The 24,039-nt window shown below is 54.9% G+C and overlaps 1 protein-coding gene across 1 annotated transcript; it reads right to left on the bottom strand.

Moving 5' to 3' along the window:
* Positions 1-93: 93 nt before the first annotated feature.
* On the bottom strand, positions 94-22,939 carry NOTCH4 (notch receptor 4). The gene is made up of 30 exons (XM_047735265.1): positions 22,725-22,939; positions 21,894-21,975; positions 21,404-21,696; positions 19,624-19,971; positions 19,426-19,548; positions 19,073-19,309; positions 18,801-18,956; positions 18,310-18,504; positions 16,783-16,896; positions 15,520-15,633; positions 15,311-15,433; positions 14,369-14,528; positions 13,400-13,545; positions 12,966-13,118; positions 12,628-12,745; positions 12,323-12,410; positions 11,809-11,959; positions 10,529-10,713; positions 7,995-8,247; positions 7,648-7,760; positions 6,338-6,861; positions 5,358-5,741; positions 5,072-5,247; positions 4,353-4,572; positions 4,125-4,197; positions 3,880-4,018; positions 3,055-3,350; positions 2,697-2,844; positions 2,095-2,192; positions 94-1,910 (listed from the first exon to the last, which is right to left on the bottom strand). The coding sequence occupies exons 1-30, from the start codon at positions 22,780-22,782 to the stop codon at positions 1,197-1,199; spliced, it is 5,982 nt and encodes a 1,993-aa protein (XP_047591221.1). The 5' UTR covers positions 22,783-22,939; the 3' UTR covers positions 94-1,196.
* Positions 22,940-24,039: the final 1,100 nt, after the last annotated feature.

Consider the following 24,039-nt stretch of genomic DNA (forward strand, 5'->3'; position numbering starts at 1 on the left):
CAGAGATTCAGCGAGTGAGGAAACACAAGCATGGGGAGTGGGAGAGGGAGAAGCAGGCTTCCCGCGGAGGAGGAAGTGGAATGGCGGGGGTGGGGTGGGGGAGAGGGGTGTTGGGGCTCAATCGATACCAGGACCCTAGGATCATGACCCAAGCTGAAGGCAGTTGCTTAATGACTGAACCAGCCAGGCACCCTACTATTAGCTTTCAAAATGCCTCATGCTTCCATGTCTCAGGCCCATCACCATTAAAGAGGTGTAACCATGTTCCTGAAAGGTGGATAATGTTTGAGGTGCTCTCTCCAACTTGAGGCTTTAGGAATAGCTAAATGCCCTTGGAAGAGGACAAAGGATATGCATGGTTTAGTGTGTGTGTGTGTGTGTGTGTGTGTGTGTGTGTCTGGTTTCTCCCTGGGCTATGAGAGATTCCTGCTTTCAGATGATACTCTAAATTAACATAGTACCCCCAAATCTACTTATTCTTGCTCTTGAACTGTACTAAAAGCCTCCATCCAAAGGGATGACTTTGATCTTAGGGCACAACATTCTGAAAACAGTATGCAGTCATTTAATATTTTTTCCCACCCCACTCAACTCTTCCAAAAAAAAGGGTTAACATTTCAAATAAGCTTTATTATGGGGTGACAGATTGAAGGTTCTTAAATAGAGATAGAGGTGAGAAGAATGGCGCCTCATCCCCGCGATGGATTGTTGAGGGAAGTGGTGAGAGTGCAAGGAATCATCAGCTGGAGTGGCCTTGGCCCCCCACTTCAGCACCTACACAGTGCCTGGCACATAGTGGGCACTCAATAAATATTTGTCAGCCATTTGTGGGTGGTGGGTGTGATGGGTGATAGAAGCTTCCTTTGGATACAATATACAGGAAAGAACATCTTACATCTTATATGTCTGCAGTTACTGGTTCCAGTTCAGAGGTATATCCCCAGTTCCACTCCACCCTTGGGTAGCCCCTCACCCTTATGCCCTGGGAGAAGGGCTAGGCCCCCGTCACTCCAACACCCCAAACCCTTTTTCCAGGGCTGCAGCTTCTCCACGTGGAAGACGGAGTGGGCATACACTCATCTGGGGAAGGACAGCATACTCATGGCCCCTCACTTTTGGGGCTCCGGGATCTTAAAATCTGGAGTCTTTCCAGACTGGGTGCCCATTTTTAGAATCCCTCCCTGTCGTGTAGCATTCTACTTTTGACCCTCGCTTTCCGCGCTTAAAGGTATTACTTGGTGGGTTGGGGGACCCCAGGCAACTTGAGGGGATCCCCGCTCGGGGGACGGTGTAAGGCAAAGAGGCGGAATGGGATTGCTGGAGGTGGGGCCGCAGGGCCCTAGGGTCACCCAATCGCAGGGCCAGTCATCAGCCGAGGCCCCACCCCCGCTTCCGGAAGCGACCCCGGATCTTCCTTGCACTATTGCAGGGTTGGGCCGAGGCCCGCGCATGCCTGCAGAAAACCTACGGGCTCCGGGGCGCAGGCCTCCTCCAGCTCCTCTTTTCGAAAGACCCTGGCAATGCGAGTAGGCTCCGCCCCCGCGCGCCGCCCATTCTACAGACAAAGTCTGGGCTTGCAGACATGCTCCGCCCCCGCGCGGGCTGGCCCCGGCCGACAGAGTCCGGCAGCGCGAGGGGGCCCCGCCCCCACGCGGGGGCAAGCTGCCGGACGCTGTCCGCGAGCGGGGGAAGGGGCCCGCCCCGCGGCCCGGCGTGGTTTTGTGACGCTCCTCCAGTGACCCCGCCCCCTCCAGCAGCGTCAGCAGATCCCAGTGATTGCGCTGTCTGGCGATGTCCCCGGGCGCTAGCCCGGCCTGGTCCCGCAGTCCTCGGGCCGCTCCCAGCCCAAGCAGCAGCTGGGCCACTTCCACCGCCCCTTCTCGGGCCGCGAGGAACAGCGGCGTCTGCTCCTGTGTCAGAGGAAACCGCCAGGGGGCGAGGTCAGGGAGGACCACGCCCACAGAGTGGTCCTTCCGGACTCCACCCACTTGGGCACCGGCCCTTCCCCCTTCAGGTCGGGTGGCGTTCCCGCGCTTTCCGCCTCTCGTACGCCCTGTTTTGCTTTGTTTTAGTAGAGCCCGCTCCTGGTCTAACCCTGCTGTCCTGGGCGTCTTTGTCGGCTCCGGCCTGGAGAAGGGAGCGGGCGGCCCGGGCGTTGTTCACGGCGGCGGCCCAGTGCAGCGCGGTTTTTCCTAGGGGACGACGTGGGTGGTTGTTACTCCGAGGCTGGGAAACAGACGCCTGGGTTCCTGTTTCCCACGGATTCTGGTTTTGGGGGAAGGACTTATTTGGGCCCGTGGGGGTTACCTCAAAGGCGGAAGCGTTGCGTTACCCGGGTGACCGCCGGCCGGCAGGAAGCCCTGCTTCTCTTAACGTCACCGGCGCGCGGGAGGGACAATGGGCATTGTTCTGGGCTCGGTGGGACCGGGAGACCTACCCCTCTCCCCCTTCTCACAGACACTCCTTCCTCAGCCTAGTTACCAGTGGGCTAGGGCAGTGTGGGTATGTTGTTGAGGATGACAGGGGTAGGATTCTATACTGACGTCGCACTGCAGATTTACCACCCTGATGGCTAGGTGGGAGGGGATCCCCCGTCTGCAGTTGGTCTCTCTGCTGCTTCCTTTTTTTGCATCTTATCTCACACTCCATCTGTGCCACTTCTCCACAGCACAACCCCAACCTCTCCAGATCCGTACCCCATTTATCTCTGGCCCCCACATCTGCTTGGGCTGCGATCAGTTCTTCAACCAGGTCCTCCACCGCCAGCCTGGCGGCCAGCATCAGGGCTGTGGTCCCGTCCTCTGTCCGTGCATCCACTGCAGTCTGTCTGCTGCGGAGTAGGAGCTGGGGGTCCAGAGAGGGCCAGTGAACCCTGTTTGTCCTGGACTGCTCCCTCAGGCCCCTCACACTCTTAACCAGCTCCCAATCCATATTTGGCCATCTGTTGTTTCTCTTTCAGACCCCCAATCTCACATCACCTTCCTCTCTGCCAAACCCTAGGGGATGCTTTTGCCTTGCCCCTTGTTCCCTTTAGCGACCCCAGTGTGCACTGACCTGGCAAACCTCCCAAGCATCAGCAGCCACAGCAGTGTGCAGAGGTGTGCGCCCTGCTCGGTCTGGTTGGTTGGGGTTGGCTCCAGCCTCAAGGAGGCGGCGGGCAGCAGTTGGCCGGGAGAATCGGGCAGCCAGGTGCAGGGGCGTCTCCCCAGTGCCCACAGTGTGAGCCTGGGGACAGGCCCCTCCACCTAACAGGGGTTCCCAGGGCTCAGGGCTTCCCAACCATGCCCCCTGGAAGGTCCTGGACTCCACTCCCCCACAGCAAACTGCCGACATCAGGGGTGTTACCCCGTCTGTGGGTGGGAGACAGGAAGAATGGGAGACAAGTCAGTCAAAAGGACGTGACTGGGGGAGGAGGAGAACATGGCGGTTCAGGGAGAATCATAGCCTGAGGTGTCAGGAAGCCCAGCTCTGGCTCTTGATTTTGTGTGTCTTTAGTCAAATGACTTTTTTACTTTTTTCTGTGCTTCGGTTTCCTCATCTGTAAAAGGAGCCGGTGTGCCTTAATTCTTAGACATTCCAGGCAGTGGTTCTCAAACTTGAGTCTGGATCAGACTTACCTGGAGGGCTGGTTAAAATACACAGTCCCTAGTATCTCAAATTTCTGAGTCAGTAGCTCTGGAGTGGAGCCTGAGAATTTGTATTTCTAACAATTGCCCTGATGATGCCTGATTCTTCTGTCCCGGGACCACACTTTAAGAATCACTATTCTAAGGCACTAACTCTAAAGTTAATTTTCTCAGTTCTAATATCAAAAGGCTTTCTGGTTCTAAAAGAGTCAACGGGAGTTTTCCTTTTCTTGGTCTGGGTTGACTCACATACCAGGTCCACGTGTGTCCACGTCCGGGACATCCATCTCTGATTCCTGGGGAGGAGTCAGCATGGCTGCCTGGGGGAGCTCCTGACAGTCACTGCTCAGAGGCCAGAGCTGGCACTTGGAGGGTGAGGCCGTTTCTTCAGCCTTGGGGATCAGAACAAGGATCAGTGAAGGAAGGCTGACTCTTCCCTTCAACTCTGCCATTATTACCTCAGGACCATTCCTGCCCCAGTACTATCACGTGGCCCACCTCCTCTCCTTCCTCGGGGCCTGAGCACATCACAACTCCATCCTCATCAACTTCTGCCTCTGGCTTCAGTGCCCTGGAAGGGGGTGTTTGGGTAGAGGACCTTCAGGGTCCCCAGGACTTCCAGCAGCCTTCCTCCCCGTCTCCCCTTCCTCTGTCATCAAATTCTGATCATAAATGTCTCCACAGGAAAGGGTCCCCTCCCCGAGCCCCTTTCCTCCTCACTCTTACTTGAGGCCAATGCTGTCTTCACCCAGGGGAGGCCGGCGTCTGCGGTGAGCTGGCTGAGTTCGAGGCCTTCGAATGAATCCAGGGGGCAGCCAGAGGGCCCCATGCTCTCGGCGCCGCTTCCGGATGAGCTGAAGAACCAGAAGAGCCCCAAGGGCCAGGAGAAGCACCCCGGCCGCTGGTGAGCACAGCACAGGCCAGGGAAGCTGGTTGGTGGGTGGTGCTGGCGGGAGAGACACAGTCACAAAAAGAGACTATTTCTCGTGAAGCTGGGTACTAACTGTGAGACCTCTGGGCAAGTGCAGTAACTTCTTTCATCAGTTTCCTCATCTGCAAAGCGGGAATCATAATAGTACCTGCCTCATTGTGTTGTTGGGAGGATTAAATGAGTTGATACTATAAAGCCCTTAGAGCAAGGCCTGGCCTGTAGTAAGTGCTGTATGGGCTATGATTCTTTCCTGTACTGTGAGCTGTTTGACAGAGGGATGATTGCACTTCGTAGAGGATGGCCCAGATGATAAAGAGTAGGATAAAATACTTAGGGAAATGAGGAAGGAGACTGAAGAGCAAAGGGGCCATGAGGAGATCCAGTTAGAGAATGAGGTTCACAAGGGTCAGTCTCTACACCTACCATCTGCGGTCCCTGCAATCCTGTGTCATTTGACCTCCATTGCTGGGAATGGGTCTGGAGCAATGTCAGGGGAGATGAGGGGGTCACCTACCGGTGCCAGCACGAGGATGGGCAGCCAGTAGGGGTCCCGGCAGCAGGTGCTCCAGGGCCCCCACTGCCGCCATGGCAGCGAGGAAGCGGAGCAGGAGTCCAGGATCCCAGGGACAGCGGGATGCAGGGTGGTCAGGGCCACAGCGGGACAAATCCACACCCATCACCACCACAAACCTGTAGGGGAGGTGCCCCAGAGACCCCTGTGTTGGTCCCTGACTCCCTTCCCTCCACCCACTAAAAAGCTGGTGTCTGGCGTACCGCCCCCCCTGGCCCTGCCTTCTTACCCAGTGCTGAGAGAGTCTGTCTCCTTGCCCACAGGCTGTGTGTGAAGGGTTGCTCTCTCCTGATGTGAGATGTCCGGGGTTCCTCCCAGCTCCTCTTCGGCCTGGGGCCCAGGATAGGGGTACACCATGTCCTTGCCATCACTATCCTTCCTTACCCAGAGCCCCACTCTCAGAGTCAGGGATAGCACCCGGGCCAGGGCAAGCAGCTGCTGGTCCAGGGCTGGGGGGCTCAGCACCACCAGCAGGGCCAGGGAGGGCCCCCATTCTGAATCCCCATCTTTAGGCCTGCAGTCACCTCCATCCCAGCCACATTCTGCAGTGTTGCAGCCTTTCTCGCAGTGCCCATTGTGGAAGTGATCGTGGCAGTACTGGTCATAGGCTGGACTGTGGGGTGAGGAGAGGGGGACTCAGGATCCCCAAAGAAACCCGACCCCCTTTTTCATTCCAGAGAGATGTCTGATATTCCACTGCCTCTAGGGTACTGATTGCTAAGTGGGGAGAGCTTAGAGCAACGGGCTTAGTCAGGTCCTGGATGGCAGGTAGTCCAGACCCTCTAATGTCTGTTACACCCTTGTCTCCTAGGACTGTCCCCTCTCCCTACCCTCCCAAGCACTCCTGTCTCCCTGAAGGAGAGTCCGAGGCCCTTTTCCCTCAGGGGTGTTGGTTGCTAGGGTAGATACTCCATGGCAACGGGGCACAGAGAAAGAGGCTTGAGGCCAGAGGTCCCACAACTCTGAGAGAGGAGGCCAGATAGAGGCGGTGCCCTCCTTCCTGGTCCCCATGTTAAATATTGATGCTGCCCTACTCCCCTGGGCTGGAGCCCAGTGTCTTCTACCCCTACTTAGCAACGGTTTTAGGGTGGAAACTCCCCGGAGCTTGAGGCTGTAGTCATACTGCAACCCAGAGGCATCTATGTCCTTCCTCCTGCCTCACTCTGCCCTCCCCCACACCTCACCCCCAAGTCAGGGTTTCAGGCTCACGTGCAGGCCGGAGGAGTCTCACAGTCGTAGCCATCAAACAAACACTCAGCAGAGTCACACTGCGGGTGGCACTGCCCATCCCGGAAGAGAAGCCAACACCGGGAGTGGGAAGGGCAGCCCTTCCAGGGGTCCGGGACCCCCAGAGAGCAGTCTCCCCCATCCCAATTTCCTTCAGGGCCGCTGCAGCCAGCGTCACAGGCCCCATCTCCACCTCTGCCCTCGCATCCCTTTGCTCCAGGCCTCTGACACCGGGGTCCCGGGGAGCTGGGAGGGCAGGAGCATCGGAAGCCTGGGGCCCCAAGTCCAGGGATCTCTGAACAACTGCCATTGTGTAGGCATGGAGAAGGAGGGCCACAGCCGCGAGGAGCCGGAGGGGTCAGGCAGTCAGGGCCCCCGTAGCCACTGAGGCAGGCACAACGGGGTGGGAAGCCAGGCTTGGGGGAGGGCAGACATAGGCCACCATGGTGACAGTGATGGAGGCCACAGGAGGGGGCTCTGTGGCTGCAGGTGGGGCCCTCAAAACCCTGTGGAGAGGAGAGAGATATTGGGGGAGGCTCTTTATTATTCTTTCAACCCTCCCCCAGACAAGCAGACTCTCAGTGGGTCTTATAGTCTCATATCTGGAAGGGGCCTCAGAGAACTTCAAGTTCATAATTTTATAGATGTTGAAACCATGGTCCATGGTACTTTCACCAATGACATATTGCGCAGTGGTGAAAATGGATGAACCACAGCTGTGTGCAACAACCTAGGAGACTAACCACCTAGAGAGTGGTAGTAATTAATATCTTCATCCCTGTACATAGGGTTATGTACTTTTCCTTCTCTGGAAGGCAAATGGGATAGAGGAAGACATAAGCACATGTGAGTTATCGTTTATCGGTTTATGGGTGTTATAAGAAGAATACAAAGAAAGACATGCACAAATCAATGATGTTAGTGTATCATGAACCAAGGCTTACAATTAACCTGATTTCATGCATCTGAAGTCCATAAACACACACACACACACACACACACACTCACACACACACAGGTAAAAGAACTTATCCAAGGTCTCACCCAGCTTGACTTCGGGGTCTTGTGTTAGGCAGTGCCTATGATTTCTGAAAATTCCATTCATGCTATCACCTGATCCTGCCTTTCCCCCTGAACTGGTTCTGAATCATTTACCACTGTAACATGGGCTAGCTTTCACCAGTAATACACCTCTAGTGCTCCCTGGGCTCCCCTCTAGGATCCTAGTTCAGGCATTCTCACCTTGCATCAGTATTGGGGGCAACAGAGAAGACAGCTTTGCGGTCACTCACCTGGGGGCAGTGGCAGGTGAAACCCAGGGGTGGTCCTACTATAGTCTCACAGGACCCTCCATGGGAGCAGGGCTGGCTCTGACAGGGGTCTGTCTCCACTTCACACCACTGGCCTGTGATGGGGTGGGATCAGATGTCACACCCCGCTTCTGTCACTGCCTCCTCTCTATCTCATTCCTGGGAATTAACCCAGCTCTACCTGCTCAGGCAGGGGAATCCTGGGCATAGTCTCTAGGGTGTGGTGTGGAGGCAGGGGGATGAACACAATGACTAGGTTGCTTTGTGGGTGGGCATTGGGAGCTCAGCTGTGCCCCAGGTGTGCCTGCACACACCCTCCCAGGCCTCACCCGTGTATCCAGGCAGACACTGGCAGTAGAAGGCATTGGCCAGAGAGTGGCAGGCTGCTGTGCCTGTGGGGTGGCAGGGCTGGTCCAGACACTCGTCTACATCCCCCTCACAGCGCAGCCCCACAAAGCCTGGAGGACAGGTGCAGTAGAAGCCTCCAGCTTTGGGGGTGCAGGTCCCATGGTTGTGACAGGGTTGGGATTGACAAGCGTTGGATTCCTTCGAGCAGTTCTGTCCACTGTAGCCTGGGGCACACTGTAGGCAAAGAGGGTCAGACAGGGAAGCAGTCATCCCACCCATCCCAGCACTACAGGGGACCCAGCTCAAGATCGTCTGCCCAGCCTTCTCCCCACCTTCCAGTTCAAAGCATCATTCAGTTTACTGTCAATCACAGCCCTGTGTAGCCCAACCCTTCTGTCTCAACTCCATGACACACCTTCGTTCAGTGGCTTGCAACTTAGCCCCTCCAGCAGTCCCAAAGCATCTTAGGATCCATTGCCACTAAGCAATAGGTCCATTTTGGTAAGACCTCCTTCCCCCACCACACCTCCACCAGGCTCTGTCATGCTTTGTCATTTAAAAAAAGTATTTTATTTAGTTGACAGAAACAGCCAGAGAGGGAACACAAGCAGAGGGAGTGGGGGATGGAGAAGCAGCCCCCATCCCTGACCCCCTACCCTCCCACCCCCTCCAGGGCAAGCAGGGAGTCCAGTGCAGGGCTCAATCCCAGGAACCTGGGATCGTGACCTGAGTTGAAGGTAGACGCTTAACGCTTAATGACTCAGCCACCCAGGCACCCTTTGTTGATTAATTTGTAAGCATTTGCTGAGTGCCAACTTTGACTTTGTGCTGGGCATTGTTTTAGGTACTAGGAATATGAAGAGAATTAGAACTCCTCCCCACTTCTGTGAAGTTCTCATTCAACCAGAAGAGAGAGACAGCATTTATTACATGGTTTCTATACATAATCTCACAAAACTCTCCCCCAAACCCTGCAGATGTGTTCTCATTTGATTCTCACTTTACAGAAAAGGCAACTGATTCCTGGAAATGCTGAGTGACTTGCACACGTCACACTTCTAACTGGTGGCAGAGCTGGGGTTCAGTGTGAGTCTGTGATGTCCTAACCAGTGCCCTTGAGCATTTGGGCCTTGTTTCATGCCATTCTGTTGGTGGGAGCAGGGTCATTGATGAGGTTCTGTACCATGGGCTGAGTTCTTGCAAGAGCAAGGAGAGCATGTAAGAACACTGTACCAGCAAGGCTTCCGAAAGGTGGAGAAAGAGGGAGTTACAGAGAATCTGGGGAGTGGCCAGAGGGTTGAGAAAAGCAGGTGAGTGGGATGTTTTGGGGATGTCTGAGAGGAGGAGTCTCAGGAAAGGGGAGGTAAAGCTGAGTCATGGGTGCAGGGCTGTTCACTACTAATTAGTCCATTGCTTTCATGTGTGTTTGAAAATGTTCATAATAAAAAATTAAAAAGTCAAAGAAAATGTTTAGGGGATCTGCATCATGTCTTTTATTCAAAGTCAGGGGTCTTTTTTTTTTTTTAAGATTTTATCTATTTATTTGACAGAGGTGACACAGCGAGAGAGGGAACACAAGCAGGGGGCCCGATGCAGGGCTTGATCCAAGGACCCTGAGCTCATGACCCAAGCCTGAAGGCAGATACCTAACGACTGAGCCACCCAGGTGCCCCCGCTCTTTTGTGTGTGTGTGTGTGTGTGTGTGTGTGTGTGGCAAAGAAGGAGAGGGAGAGAATCTTAGGCAGGTTCCACACCCAGCCTGGAGCCCAACGCAGGGCTGGATTTTATGACCCTGAGATCATGACCTGCGCTGAAATCAAGAGTCAGATGCCTAACCGACTGAGTCACTCAGGTGCCCCCAAAGCTGGGAGTTCGGAGTACAGGCATCAGGCTGCTCTGACTTGAATCCCAGCTTTGTCTCTGCTGCTCAGTGACTGGAACCACCAAAGAGAGGCCCAAACCCAGTCTGGAGAGAAGTTAGGGAAATTTTCCTGAGGAAGGCACCTCTTGGGCACCATCAGTGGAAGGGGTGGGGAAGAGCACGGAAGAGCCAGTAAACAGGGTGTGCAGGGAAGCCAGCAGCTGCTGGAGTAGAGAGCAGGAGGGTGGGGGTGGGGCGAGATGAGACCCAGGAGGCAGGCCGGTCACCAGGGCCTCGGACTTCACTGTCAAAGAGGTGGGCAGCCACTGAAGGGGTGACAGGTCAACTTAACATTTTCAACAGAGCACCTGGTGGTGGAGTAAAGGCTGAGCCTCTAGGGCAGGGACAGGGAGCTCCAGGTGCCCAGGTAGCCTGCAGCAGAGGCCTGGATGGAGGCAGTGGGACAGAGGGTGAAGGAGGAAGGCCAGAGTTGATAAAGATTTAGGAGGCAAAAGGACATGATTTGGGGGTAGGTTGGCTGGGTGGGGTAAAGAAAGGAAAAGCAGATGAATACATTAGTGCCCTGCCCAGCAGATTTTCCCACGTGCAGCCCACCCTTGTCTCCCCTCCCCATTCTCCTCTAGGCCTGCTCACCTGGCAGAGATAGCCGCTGGGCTGGGCTATGCAGGTGGCCCCATGCTGGCAGGGCCTGGACTCACATGGGTCCACCCTGTCCTGGCATATGCTGCCTTGGAATCCGGGAGGGCAGCGGCAGAAATAGGAAGAGCCTCTGTCGAGGCAGACGCCTCCATTCTGGCACAGGGAAGACACTTCTGTGCCTGAGGAGAGAGGCAAACAGGGATGGATGTAGCTAAGTGGGGAGGAAAGTTTCTCAGGGGCCCCAGACGTAGAGCAGAGAGGCTCTTGGGGATCACTGATGTTCCTGGGTTGGGGGGAGGCCACTTGGAGCCTGAGGAGTCAGTAACTTCTGGTGCTGAAAAGGTTATAACATCAAGATCCCCCTCCTGCCTGTTGTGCCAGAATGGGGAGAGATACCTCTTGTTAAGCTTTTTATTATTATTATTTATTATTTTTTTTAATTTATTTTTTAATTTAATTTTATTTTTTTTTAAAGATTTTATTTATTTGACAGATGGAGATTACAAGTAGGCAGAGAGGCAAGCAGAGAGAGAGGGGGAAGCAGACTCCCTGCTGAGCAGAGAGCCTGATGCGGGGCTCGATCCCAGGACCCTGGGATCATGACCTGAGCCGAAGGCAGAGGCTTAACCCACTGAGCCACCCAGGCGCCCCAGGCTTTTTAGATCTTTATAAGCAACTGTATTCTTAGTTTAAAACAAGTCTCAAGGAAGAAAGAACTCAAAGGAAACTTTGGGAGGGGGGTTAACTAATGGACTAAGTCTGTCCCCTGAATTTGCATCCTCTCATGTTCCCTCACTGTGATTCCCATCCTTTAAGCCCACAAGAGGCTCCTGCTTGAGTTCTGCTCATAGTAAGCCTCATATGAATGAGGGGTGTGTTCTTTTACAAGGGGGTTGACGTAACATCCAAGTGAGTGGGAAGCAGCCGTTGAGTTGAGTGAAGTGTGGTCCACTCTAGGTGAGTTATGATTGGTAATGACAGAGTTGGGTTGCTTCGCAGTGAGCTATGTCCCAGGGGTCGTGTTAAGCTGGAGTCTTGTTGGCTGGACGGGTTGGTGTTGCTTGAGTTGTGTTGAGAGTGGGGATAGAAGCTGAGTGGTGGTAGGCTGCCCCAAGGGCAGAGCTGTAGCATCAGTAATAGTGTTTGGTCTGTGTTACTTTGACTCTCAGTTGGTTGTTTTGGACAAATGTTGTGTGTGGATGCCATCAGGGATCAGGTAGAGGGGGACACCCTTACTTTCTTCATCTGCTCCCCCTTGGTCCTTGGGTCAGTACCTTGGCTCAGAGCGGCCTTCTGACAGGACAGTGGCAGGTTGCAGAGAGGGCCGGTCCATCCTTGGAGGCACAAGCACTGGAAGGAGGGCCCAGTCTGGAGGCAGTGGGAATTGTGTGGACAGGGCTTCTGGGCACATAAGTCCATCAGAGTCTGAGGTTTGGGAGGGAGCATGAGTCAGGACAGAATATCATGTGTTTAGACCCAGAGAAGGTTTTCAGCTAGCTTCTCAAAATCCTTACTTCTCAAACTCTCTCCTGAACAGTCTGGGGCCCGGTGATAGCCCCCCTCCCACCCTGGTTTCCTCTGATACCCACATCCCAGAGCATCCCTGGCATCAGAAATCCTTTCATTCTTTCTATTCCATGCAAACCTCACTCCACTCCCAGATTCCAGACCCCCTTTCCTGTGGATACCTCTCCCCAGCTCCCTACTCTGTCTTCTAGTCCCAGAGACCCTTCCACCAGAGCCCTCTAGCCACCACCCTCCTCAGCAACTTGGCTCAGCACCGCTCACCTGGCAGCTGCCTCCTGTGTAGCCAGGGGAGCAGAGGCAGTGGGGACCCTGGGGGCCATCTTGGCAGGTTGCCCTGTTCCTACAGGGGCTGGAACAAGACGGACACAGGGCACAGTGGGAGGAAGTCCGGGCAATCAAAGGGGAGGGAGTGTGGGACGTGATGGTGAGATGGGAAAGAAAGGGAAGCAGAGTGAAAGGATCTGCAATATGGAATTCGAGGCAGCCTGGAGGCCCAGAGGAGATGGAGAGAAAGGGTGGGAAGGCTGAGGGGGCCCCCTCCCTTCCTCTTGGGGGTCTTTGCTCACTTGTTGGCGCAGCTGGGACGGGTCCTTTCCTCACAATGTGGACCCTGGAAGCCCGCAGCACAGAGGCAGGAGAAGGTGCCAGGCCTGTTCACACAGGTACCCCCATTGAGGCACGGGGCTGGAGAGAGGAGGCTGTGAGGGTTTGGGTTCCTTGCCTGTAACCTGGCCTGTAGCCTTAGTCACACCACACACAGGACACACACGCCCTCCCTCCCGTCCCCATCAAAATAGCACCCCATCATGGCACCCAGTTAATTTGTTTTCATATGTAACACACCCACCCTGACCGGTTCCTCTATCCTCTTGTGGCCCAGCTGGAGGATGCGGTGGGCACTCACCAGAGGCACAGTGGTCAGTGCTGGTCTGGCAACGCGGCCCAGTGTGGCTCAGAGGGCAGGTGCAGGAATAGCCCCCCGGCCTGGGACTACAGGAGCCACCATTGAGGCAGGGCCCTGAATGACAAGCTGTCACCTCCTCACTGCAGGTAGGCCCTGAGGGAAGTGAATGGGGTCTGAGAAAGGGAATCCTCTTCTCTCTTGTCTTCCTCCACTTCCCTCCCCTTCCTTTTCCTCATCCCCATCCCTATTTTCTCCCATCCTACCTTTTGTCTTTTCTTACTGCCTCTTGCACATCACCTGTGTTCCCTACAGCCCGTGCCCCGTTCTCCTGGGTGGTGACCCAGACCCAGAGTCTTGGGACAGGTCTCTACTGGCCTTGCCCTTAATTAGAGGGTGGCCAGCCCAGAATGTCTGTGGCTTAGGGAGGGCCTCACCTGTGTAGCCTGGGGGGCAGGTACAGTTGTAGCCAGAGGGCTGGGGCTGACAGGTCCCCCCATGGGCACAGGGCATGGACATGCAGCCCCCCAGCTCTGCTTCACATTCTGGTCCTGTCCAGCCCACGTCACACACACATGAGGATCTGGTCATGAAAAGAAAAGGGAGGGTTTTCTTCTTCTGGTGTTTTTTTTACTTCATCCCCTCCCTCAATGGTCAAACCCTTAGGACCTCTTCTTTTTTTTTGCAAAAGAAAAAAAGGGGTCTGAGACTCTGGCCCCTTTCTTCAGTGGCTCTGCTCTCAGCATTGTCCCCCTTCCATAATCTACATTTCTCCTGTAACTGTTTATTGTCTCTCTTTCCTAATTAGAAGGAAAGCTCCATGAGAGCAGAAGTGTTGGGGCACCTGGGTGGCTCAGTCGGTTAAGCATTGCCTTCAGCTTGGGTCATGATCCCAGGGTTCTGAGATTGAGCCCCGCATCGGGTTCCCTGCCTAGGAGCCTGCTCAGGAGCTCAGGGTCAGGAAGCCTGCTTCTCCCTCTCCCTCTGCTGCTCCCCTGCTTGTGCTCTCTCTCTCTGTCAAATAAATAAATAAAAATCTTAAAAAAAAAAAAATAGAACATACACATTATCTCTTTTGTTCTGTGCGGTTTCCCCAGTCCCTAGAAAAGTACCCACACATAGTAGATGCTCAGTATTTGTCTAATGTATGATGAATTGGCCCTGGGATCTAATGCTTTTCTTTCTGCTCTGACCCCCTAGCCTTTGGTTCCCCCCATGATTTATGACTTCTGCCCCCATGGGACATCACTCACTAGTTGTGCCCTCAAATTGGCAATGAGCTCAGCACTTTGCCATCTCCTTCCTCTTCTCTCTCGGTCATTTCCCGCAGGCTCCCTGCTCACTGGCTGTGCTCTGCCCTCGCTGAGGAGGACAGGGGGACTGCACAGGGAGGCCTGGAAGGTTACCTGTGGCAGTGCCCATGGTGGCAGGTGCAGTTGCCCTCAATGGGGGCACAGCCAGGATTCCCGTCGGGGCATAGGCAGTGGGCCTTGTCCTCCCGATCCTGGCACTTTCTCGTGGGCTGGCACAGGTTGGGGACACACAGGGGAACCTCACAGACATGACCTGCAGTGGGGAGATGGGTCAGGGAGAAAACAGAGTCCCTCCATGTCCTCGATGGGGCCAAAGCCACTTCTTATGTATGACTTGCTCACACCCCATGAAGCTGTCCTTCAGTGGCTCACTATTGCCTCAGGATACAGTCTAACTTCTTCAGAATGACTTCAGGGCCCTGTGTGACATGATTTTCCTATAACTGCTGAGCCTCCTCAGTTTTCCCTCCACACCTTTGTGCATGCAGTTACCTGCAGCTAAAACATGCAATCACTCTATCATGACAAACTCCTACTCATTCTTCAAAATTCGGCTCAGCCATCACCTCCTCCATGAAGCCCTCTTATCTCTAGTCTGGTTGGCTGGTCCTTTGTGCTCCTATAGAATCCTGTGCAGTCCTCTCCCAGAGCACCTTTGGGCCATAACCAACAAGACTTCTTGGTCTCTCTGCTCTAGATTTAAAGCCAGTTGAGGAGAGCAACTCTCTTATTGCGCTTGTGTCTGTGTCTGGCAGAGGAGACAATATGTTTTTGCTAAATAAGCCAATGAATGGCTTCCTGTGGAACCCTAATCACACATGATTCATAATTGGGCTCAGCATGTGCCCTAAGGATGACAACTGCTGTCAGCCCCAGCTTGTACAGTTGTGCAGGTTATGCATGGAATAACTTCAAGGGGTTCCCGTCTCCTTCTCTTCTCACGTCCCAGCCCTCGAATGCCCAGTTGTGACCTCTGCCCCACCCCAAATGGGCTCAGCTCTCCTGCCAGTCCTTTCTAATGCCTCCCTGGCTGACCTGTGAAGCCAGAGGGGCAGAGGCAAAAGAAGGCTCCAGGGAGATCCAGGCAGCTGGTTCCAGCAGGGCATGGACCACTCAGGCACTCGTCCACCTCTGTCTCACAGCGAGGGCCTTCAAAGCCTGTGGCACAGCAGGAGGGTAAGGAACCTGCCCATAAGTCTGTCCTTTGCCCCACTCTCCCCTCCAGTGTTTGAGCCCTGGTTTACCTGGGAGACACTCGCAATGGAAGGATCCGGGCTGGTCCTGGCACTGCCCCCCATTGGCACAGGGAGAGCTCCCACACTCATTGATGTCCTCTTCACACTGGGACCCAGTGAATCCTGGTGGGGCAGGGAGTGAGTGCAGTGAGATGGCAAAGGTTGTCTTATGTTTTTCTTTTCTTTCCCTCCCTCCCTTCCTTCCTCCTTCCTCCCTCCCTTCTTTCCTTCCTTCCTTCCTTTTTAGTGATTTTCTCTAGATTCATTAGGCAATTTGTTACAAATATTTCTGACTGAGCTATACAGGTATGATTTCATGGATTTAAATAAGAAATTTAGAGTTAATACTTAGAGTCTTCTCTTTACATATATAGAAATAACATTGCTACAAATGGCAATGGAAAGGTTCTTGTTTCAGATGGCTTGGTTTGGGGGTTCGTGTACATGTTTCATTATATAATGAGGCACTAATTTCAGGGCTTCTCAAATACTGATTTGAGTTTGAGAACATAACAGAGAGTAACTTGGTAAGTTCATTCTTCATATAAATAAGCCATAATTGGATATTTGTATCAAGGCTAAAAATATATTGTGTGAAAGGCATAAATGCAAGTCCTAGCCCTTCCCCTCACCAGGAAAGGTGAACCTGGAGGGCTTCCCAGAGAAGACACCTGGGCAGGTGGAGATGACAATGATGCTCAGCCACCCGCTATCTGTGTGACTTTGGGCAAGCTACTCGAGTTCTCTAGGTTCCGGTTTCCTCCTCTGTAAAAGGGGAATAATGGAACATACCTCATGGTGTCATTGAAAGGATTAAATGAAGAATGTTTGAAAAGTACACAGCCAAGTGCCTGGCCTGGAGTAAATATTCAATAAACATCCATTATCATCAGAGCAGGCTGATGAGACCCCTCTTCATCAGCAGAGGGGTCTGATGAAGCTGGAAGAGGAAGGCCAGGGCAATGTTCCCTGCATCCAGGGTGAGTGGTGCCAGGACCAGCCCCGGATCCCCATGAGCAGGGAGAGCACACAGAGGACTCTGGAGGAGGGCTAGAAAGGGTAGTTTGGGCGATTTGGCAGGACAGAGATAAAGATGGGTGAGTATACAGGGAAGACCTGGGGAACGTGAAGGGGGTTTGGGGGGCAGAGGAGCTAGAGAAATGGGGGCCTCCTTGGCCAGGCCAGAGTGAGCTTCAAGAGGCTTGGGGTGATTGCAGAGCCTGCACTGTGGTTCAGGGTGGGGCAGAGGGCTGGAGTGGGATCGGCACTCACCGGGCAGGCATTCACACTGGAAGCCATTGAGCAGGTCGTGGCAGTCAGCCTGGTTCAGGCACGGAGCAGAGGCACACTCGTCTGTCTCCACCTCACAGAGCTGCCCTTCTAAGCCTGAGGACATGGAGGTGTGGTGTGGGATGAGGCTCAGCCAGGTCAGCCCCGCCTGGGCGGCTCACCCCTTCTGTCCAGGAGGCCCGGGTTCTAGAACCAGCACGTGTCCCCATCAGGCAGCCCCTCCCAGGGTATGCTCTGCCTGCAGGCTGGAGAGATGAGCCTGGGTCCTGCTGCTCTGCTGTGTAGCTCTGCTCCCTCCAGATGAGAAAGCTCAGGGAGCAGGGCACCTGCTGGGACCTATGGGGGCAGCAAGAAGTACCTATTGGGGCCACTCTCTGCACAGAAGGTGGGCTCACCCGGCTGGACTAATGAGCCTGGAGGTTCGCAAGGTACAAGTGAGACAAATGGGCATCTACGTAGAGGTGCTTCAAGCCTCTTGTTCTACCCGAGTGGGCCTCTGTGCCAGGGAGACCAGGAATCCCCAAGGTGGGTATTTGAAGGGCATTTGGGGAGTTTGTTGGTCCCATATTTGTCCTGTATCTTCGCGCTTCTCCTGGTATCCACAGTCTCACCCTAAACTGAAACTGGATTGGCCTCCAGTCCTCAGCTGCCTCCCACTTCTTGCCTGGGGAGTCTGCTTGTGAAGATCCTCGGCATCTATCCCTGTCCCTTGGATTGCTGGACAGTTCTCTCTGCTTTTGACCTTGGATGCTGCTCCGCTGAGAAAGGCTGTTTTGTGTAGTGGGTAAATCTACAGAAGCCCTGGGTTTGAATCCCGGCCCTGCCACTTACTAGCTGGACAACTCACTTACCCTCTCTGTGCCTCAGTTTCTTCATTTATAAAATGGGCACAGCAACAACGCTGACCTCATAGGATTGTTGCAAAGATGACAAAAGGCATGTAAGATGCTCAGGTGGTTCCTGGCATGAAGTAAGCTAGTATTTTTCTGGTTTCATTCAGCTTCCTGGTATTAGCTATATGTCCCTGGGGAGAATTTTCTCCCCCTTAGAACTAGCTTGCAGGTAGGTACAGTCCTGTGGCACTTTTTTTCCTGTTGTACCAAATCCAAACACACAGGCCCTTTGGGATTTAAAGGGCCTCTACAGGGGAGAGTTTCTGTGATTAGGAGGAACATTCTGAGTTGGCATGAGCAGAAGCTGCTGTTCTGCTCTTCCTTGAGCAGCTTCTGTGTACAGTGGACCAGGCTGTGCACTTTACAATGACTATGAAATGAATGCTCTTCCCTCACCCAGACTTGAGCGGTACGCAAGCTCACTATCATCTGTGGCAGCCCTTCTCCTAGGAGCCTCAGGTATCCCAGAGCGTTTATCTGGGGTGGGGAGATGAGAAGCTTTCTTTGGTAACTGAGCCTAGCTAGCCTGGGGCCGTTTGTATTCCGCAGGGGTCATGCCCGGGGGGTTCAGGATTAGTCCCCTGATTCTATACCCAAGGCCCCATGCATCTCGTACCTGGTGGGCAGAGACAGTGGAAGGTGGCGAGCAGGTCCAGGCAGGTGCTGCCAGGGTGGCAGGGCTGGGACAGGCACTCGTTGTGATCAGCCTCGCAGCGGGAGCCCGTGTAGCCAGGGGGACAGAGGCAGTCAAAGGAGCCAGGGGTGTTGAGGCAAGAGCCACCGTGTTCACAGGGACTGGGGCCTTGCTGGGCTGGGAGGAGAGAAGAGTCAGGAGTCCGCAGGGGCCCGGGATGGAAGGGCAAGGAGGCCAGAGTGCCAGGGAAGGCATGAGGGCCTGTTTAGAGAGAGAGCCAGTGTCTTTAAGACACAGAAGGACTAAATGGGGTCTGGAGGGCTGAGCATTGGTAAGAAGACTACGTAGGGAAGAGATGCCAAATCTGGGTAAAATCAGGAAAAAAGAGATGATTGTATTTTTCACTTGAAAAACAATTTGCAGAGCCTGCTTGGGGGCTCAGAGAGGCTCTGATGTGGGCAGGGGTGCCTTACCCATCTGACACTCGTCCAGATCCTGGTGGCAGGTGGGCCCTGAGTAGCCGGGCTGACACAGGCAGAGTGTGGAGCCCGTCAGGGGATTGGTGCTGCACTGGGCTTCCCCGTGGCACGGCTGGCTCAGGCACATGTCCTCCATGTGGCACAGGAGTCCTGGAGGGCAGGGTGGCTGTGAGGCTCTCCGGGGCCGCTCAAAGCCCCCAGCTGCCCTTTTGGTGCCTCTCTCACTTGCCATCTCTACCGGCCCCTCCCTGGGCCCGCTGTCACACCTGTGCGTCCGGGTGGGCAGAGGCAGGAGAAGGAGCCCACGCGGTCAATGCAGGTGGATCCTGGGGCACAGGTGGCAGCAATACAGTCATCTAGGTTCTCTTCACAGCCTGTGCCTCCCCAGCCGCTCACACACACGCAGTGGAAGCTGCCAGCCGAGTTCTGGCACGTACCCCCATTTCTGCAGCGAGGGGGACCAGGAGCCTCACATTCGTCCACATCTTCAGAGCAATCCCAACCTGCAGGGTTGAGTGGGAAGGGGACAAAAGCTGGAGCTGGGAGACCTGCAAGGAGGGAAGGCCAGGGGCTGACCACCTAGGTTGCAGGTGCTGTGGACTTGGCTTACATGACTCACCTGTCCAGGTCTCTGGGCAGAGGCAGCTGTAGGTGCCCAGCCCATCCTGGCAAGTGCCCTCATTCTGACACTGGTGGCCAGCACAGTCATCTGGGTTCTCCTCACAGTCCGGGCCTGTGAAACCTGATAGGGACATGAGATTAGCTGAGGGAAGTTGCCCTCCTTACTCAGGGAGAGGGGCTGCAGGTTAGGACACACCTTGGGGGCAGAGGCAGAGATGGAAGGTAGAGTCTCTTCCTGGAAACAGCTGACAGGTGCCCCCATTGGAACAGCCACTAGAGGGGCAGGGTCCTGGCTGAAGGTCACAGTGTGGATCCTCTCGCCCAGTGGGGCAGAGACACCAGAAAGATCCCAGCGTGTTATGGCAGGAAGTGCCCTTGGGGCAAGGTCCCGGGTCCAGGAAACATTCGTTGATATCGTGTTGGCAGGCATGGCCCTCGAAGCCGGGTGGGCAGAGGCACTGGATCTGGGGGTGTGTGGCCAGACACACCCCTCCATTGATGCAGGGGTTGGCCGAGCAGAAGTCCTGAAGCTGACACTGCTCACCTGAGCCAGAGGACAGAGAGGGCTGTCGGTAGCACTACACAAATCCCAGCTCATCTGAGAGAAGCAGCTCTCAGGCTGGCTTCTCTCTGTGGCTGATCTTCATGTTTCTTTCCCTTTCCTCCCATACCCGCTTTGCCCTGCTCCACCACCCCTTGCCATTCTGGAAAATATGACATGTAGTCATTGGTGGGAGTATGGCCGATTGGCCCTGCCTGAGGAACTCTGGGTCACCTTTCCTTGGTGGGGAGGTGAGAACTCCCAGGAGACTTAGCGTTTTGCTGCTCCCCCACCCCCCCGCTGGCTGTGCGCCCTCGGGTAGTTCTCTGGCCTCTCTTCTCTGGATTCCCTAATCTTTGAGTGGGCACTGTGTTCCAGATGATAAGGAGATGCCTCCCTCAGCTGCTGGCACAGGGGCAATGGCCAGGGGGGTGGCTGGCACCGAGCTAAGTCAGTCCCTCCTGAGCATGGCCCCTGTCCTCTTCTCAACAACTGTATGTAGACATCAGCAGACAACCAAGGACATAGAGAGCTAGTTCAAGGGCACACGCTTCCTTGGTGGTTGGGCTGAGAATGGCTGCCCAGAGCCCCTGCTCAGAGCACGGGGCCTGGCAAGTTAACACTGATGGTGCTTGTCACACAGCCTGGCCTCTCACCCCCAATTCTTCAGAATTACCTGGGCAGTTAAAAAATCTCCATGCCTGAACCCACTCCTGACCCACTAAATCAGCCTCTCTGGGATGTTTAGGGGCTGAGCGTGGCCAAGTGTGAGAAGCCTGGTTTCTAGTCCACTGCTCACAGCGCACTTTCCTACCCCTGTGGCCTCCACTGCCCTGTCCAGTCGTCCAGTCCCTTCCATCCTCGTAGGTCAGAGGGGCCTTCCTCTCCAGGGGCTCTCCGCTGTTCTGCACTCCCGACTGCTTCCTCAGGCTAGCACACCCTGCCCCCCCGGGGTCCCTCACCTTGCCCCAGGGCTGCACCCCTCTTCCCAGGGTTGATACCCATTCCTCTCTCTGGGCCAGATCCCTTCCACCAGCACATTTTTCCAGGCGCTATCACGGGCTCCCACTTCTCAGAAGAGAGGCCATTCAGATGTCCATCAGGCAGAATCCTGGAGTTCCCCCCTCCCCCACCTTGTGCTGGGCAAGAACCCTCTAGCTGCTGGGTGGAGGGGCCAGGAGAAGGGTTAGGGTGGTACAATAAGGGGGCTATGGCAGTAGCCGTTCACTGACGGGTTTGGAAATATTTCAACATTTTAACCATTGGTACCACTGGGCTGGTGAAGGTCAGTGTCTGGTAAACGGTCAGCAAGAGTAGCTTCTTGATTCTCACAGGCTCTGTCTTCAGAAGGGCTCCCTGTCACTCAGACTCCTGTTCTATCTTTCCCAGCCCCTGCTCCTGCCTGTCCCCTCTCCCTCACCCCTGCAGTGCTCACCTGTCCATCCAGGCAGGCAGAAGCACTGTGGGCGGCCTGAGGCCTGGATGTGGCAGCGGCCCATTTTGGAACAGAAGGAAGAACAGGGGTCCTTGAGTTGGGCCTGGCATCTCTGTCCAGTGAAGCCAGAGAGACAGGTGCAGGAGAAGCTGGGGGCCAAGGGAGAGGGAAGGCTGGGGGAGCCTGGGAGGGTGGGAAGCAGGGCTTGGCAGCTGCCCCCATTCTGGCAGAGCTGGGCATCCAGGCAGGGGTCAGGAAACTGGCAGGTCTCACCCAGGAAGCCAGGGGCACATCTGAGGGGGGGGGAAGGGGGAGAAGAAGACTCATGTCACTGGGCCCTCTTTGCCTTCTCTCCCACCTCCCTCCTTTGCTTTCCTTTCCCTTCAGAGCATTCACCACCTCCCTTTCTCCTTCCTTCCCAGTTCTCCCTCTGCCCTGCGGGGGCCCCCCACCCCACCCCCAGTCTCCCTTTCCCAGGAGGCACACTCACTGGCAGGTCCCTTGTCCCTGAGATAGGTTCAGGCAGGTGCCTCCGTTGGCACAGGGCTCTGGGGAGTCCCCACAGTGCAGCGCTAGGGATGGAGATGAGGACGGCTTGGGACTGGGGAGATTTGTGCTGTTTCCTCCTCTGGCTGCTTTGGAAGGACCTACCTGCACCAGCTCCACACCTGTGCCTGCAACCACCACCCGCTCGTTCCTGGTCCCCACGTGGTGCTCCTGCCCCGGCCCCTCCCACCCCGCCCCTCCCAACCCCAGGCCTCCAGATTCTTTCAGCTCTTAATCCCCACCCCTTTTCCTGTTTATTCTCCAGCCTCCTAAGTCCAGCCTCAGGCTCCATCCCTGGGAAGCAGGACAGCAGGGCTCAGGACGGGGGCCCAAGGAACTCCAGGAAGGTGAATGGCTGAGACGTTGAAGGGATTTCCTCCCGGAAGGGCCCAGCATTGAGCCATCCGGGGGGTGGGGACAGCTGGACCGGGAAAGGGACTCGGTCAGCCCTTGACCTTCCCGTGTCTCCATCTCCTGCTTTCTCGTTGCAGCCTTCCCTTAGCAGGTGGTCCGTTTTTTCCCCCCTTCACCTCCTAAATGCGATTGTGAGGGCCTGCTATCTCCCAGCTCCAAGGCCAGCTGGGTTTTCCCTGGGGGCAGGCACCTTCCCACCCATTCCCTTGATAGTCACCATCTCTGTGACTTGTGCAACTCCAGGGGCAGAGTCCTCCCTCCCTGTGTGTAACTCTCCTCCATCCAGTGTCCCCTAAAAGCATGGGGCTTGGCCCTCTGCCCCCAACCCACCGGGATCCCTCACTTCTGCCCCATGCCTCACCTCTGGTCTTGACGACTGAGTGACACAGCAACAGCAGCAGCAGTGAAGGCGGCTGCATTCCAGAGCACCAGCCCAGACCCTGAGCCCCTCGCCGCCCTCTCAGGCAAGGACCCTGAGAGCCCTCACTGTGGCCGGAGCCACCTCCTCTGCTCCCACGGCCCCTTCCTCCTCCTCTGCCTGCTGCAAGCCTCGCGTCTGAGCTGTTTCCTGAGTCACACAATGTCCTGGACACCCTAGTGATGGGAGGGGGAGGGGGAGGAACATTGAGGAGGATGAGGGAGGGGCCTTCTGTCCCTGACAACCCCTGGGGAGAGGGGGTAGTGGGACTGTGTGGCCGGAGGGCAGGTGATAGGAGGGGAACACTGGGCTGGGGGTGGTGCTGGGACTGAACCTTATTGTGTGGTCTCCCCTTTCTAGAGATGAGAATGGCAAGGTGGCTGCCCTTTGCCTTGGGAGGGTCAGGACCTTGAAACAGGTGTGAGGTGCTGGGACATCTCTTCCAGGTCCGTATCTGTGCTTCTTGGACAATCTGCAACTTTCCATAAGTTGAAACCACTAACCTTGGTGGAGGGAACCCAAGGCACTTTCTTGTCCTTACCTTGGCCCTTGCTGGGGACTTAGTTTTCTCCTTTTGGGGAATAGGCAAGATACTGGGCTGGTTCTGGGGGAAATCTTAGCCTGCCTTTGTTGGAGAACGTGTAAGAACATCATCAACGATAAATGAACATTGTTTATACTAAAATCTGCAGTCTGGATTATCCAGAACAAACACTACATTTGGGTAGCTTCCCCTTCCCTCCCTCTACCACAGAGATCCCTGGGATGCAAAGAATGCCATTTTTTTCTCTTAAGATTTTATTTATTTATTTTGAGAGAGAGAGAGTGGGGGGGTAGGGGCAGAGGGAAAGGGAGAGAGAGAATCTTAAGCAGACTCTGAGGTGAGTGTGGAGCCACATGTGGGGTTTAATCTCACAACTCTGAGATCATTACCTGAGCCAAAATCAAGAGTCATACACTTAACTAACTGAGCCACCCAGGCGCCAGCCACCCAGAATGCCAGATTTTGAATTCAAAATTGTAGTAAATAAAATTGCAAAAAAAAATTCATTGCCTTGACTCATCCTACCTTTGTGAGTCAACCCAGGACAGCTTTGGGGTCAGCCACACACTGAGTTCCTTTAGTAGCACTGAGAACGGAGAGTTTGGGTGACAGGAGGTGTCATCCACAGCCATGCACAGCCCCCAGCTGGGCACTGGGGTGGCCAAGGCTGCAGCCTGGTGTGCCCAGAGTACCTTCTTTTTCTTAAAAACCTTT

Source organism: Lutra lutra, chromosome 6 (genome assembly GCF_902655055.1).
Source record: "Lutra lutra chromosome 6, mLutLut1.2, whole genome shotgun sequence".
NCBI lineage: Eukaryota > Metazoa > Chordata > Mammalia > Carnivora > Mustelidae > Lutra > Lutra lutra.

Bases quoted from the DNA above. Each gene is read 5' to 3' on its own strand.
- NOTCH4 (XM_047735265.1), bottom strand. From the start codon at position 22,782: ATGCAGCCGCCTTCACTGCTGCTGCTGTTGCTGTGTCACTCAGTCGTC. The intron at 21,976-22,724 runs GTGAGGCATGGG...CTCCATCCCTAG, and splicing joins CTCAGTCGTCAAGACCAGAG to CGCTGCACTGTGGGGACTCC. The intron at 19,549-19,623 runs GTGTGTCCTAAC...TGTCCCTATCAG, and splicing joins TCTCTGCCTCTGCCCCCAAG to GTTTCACAGGCCCGGACTGT.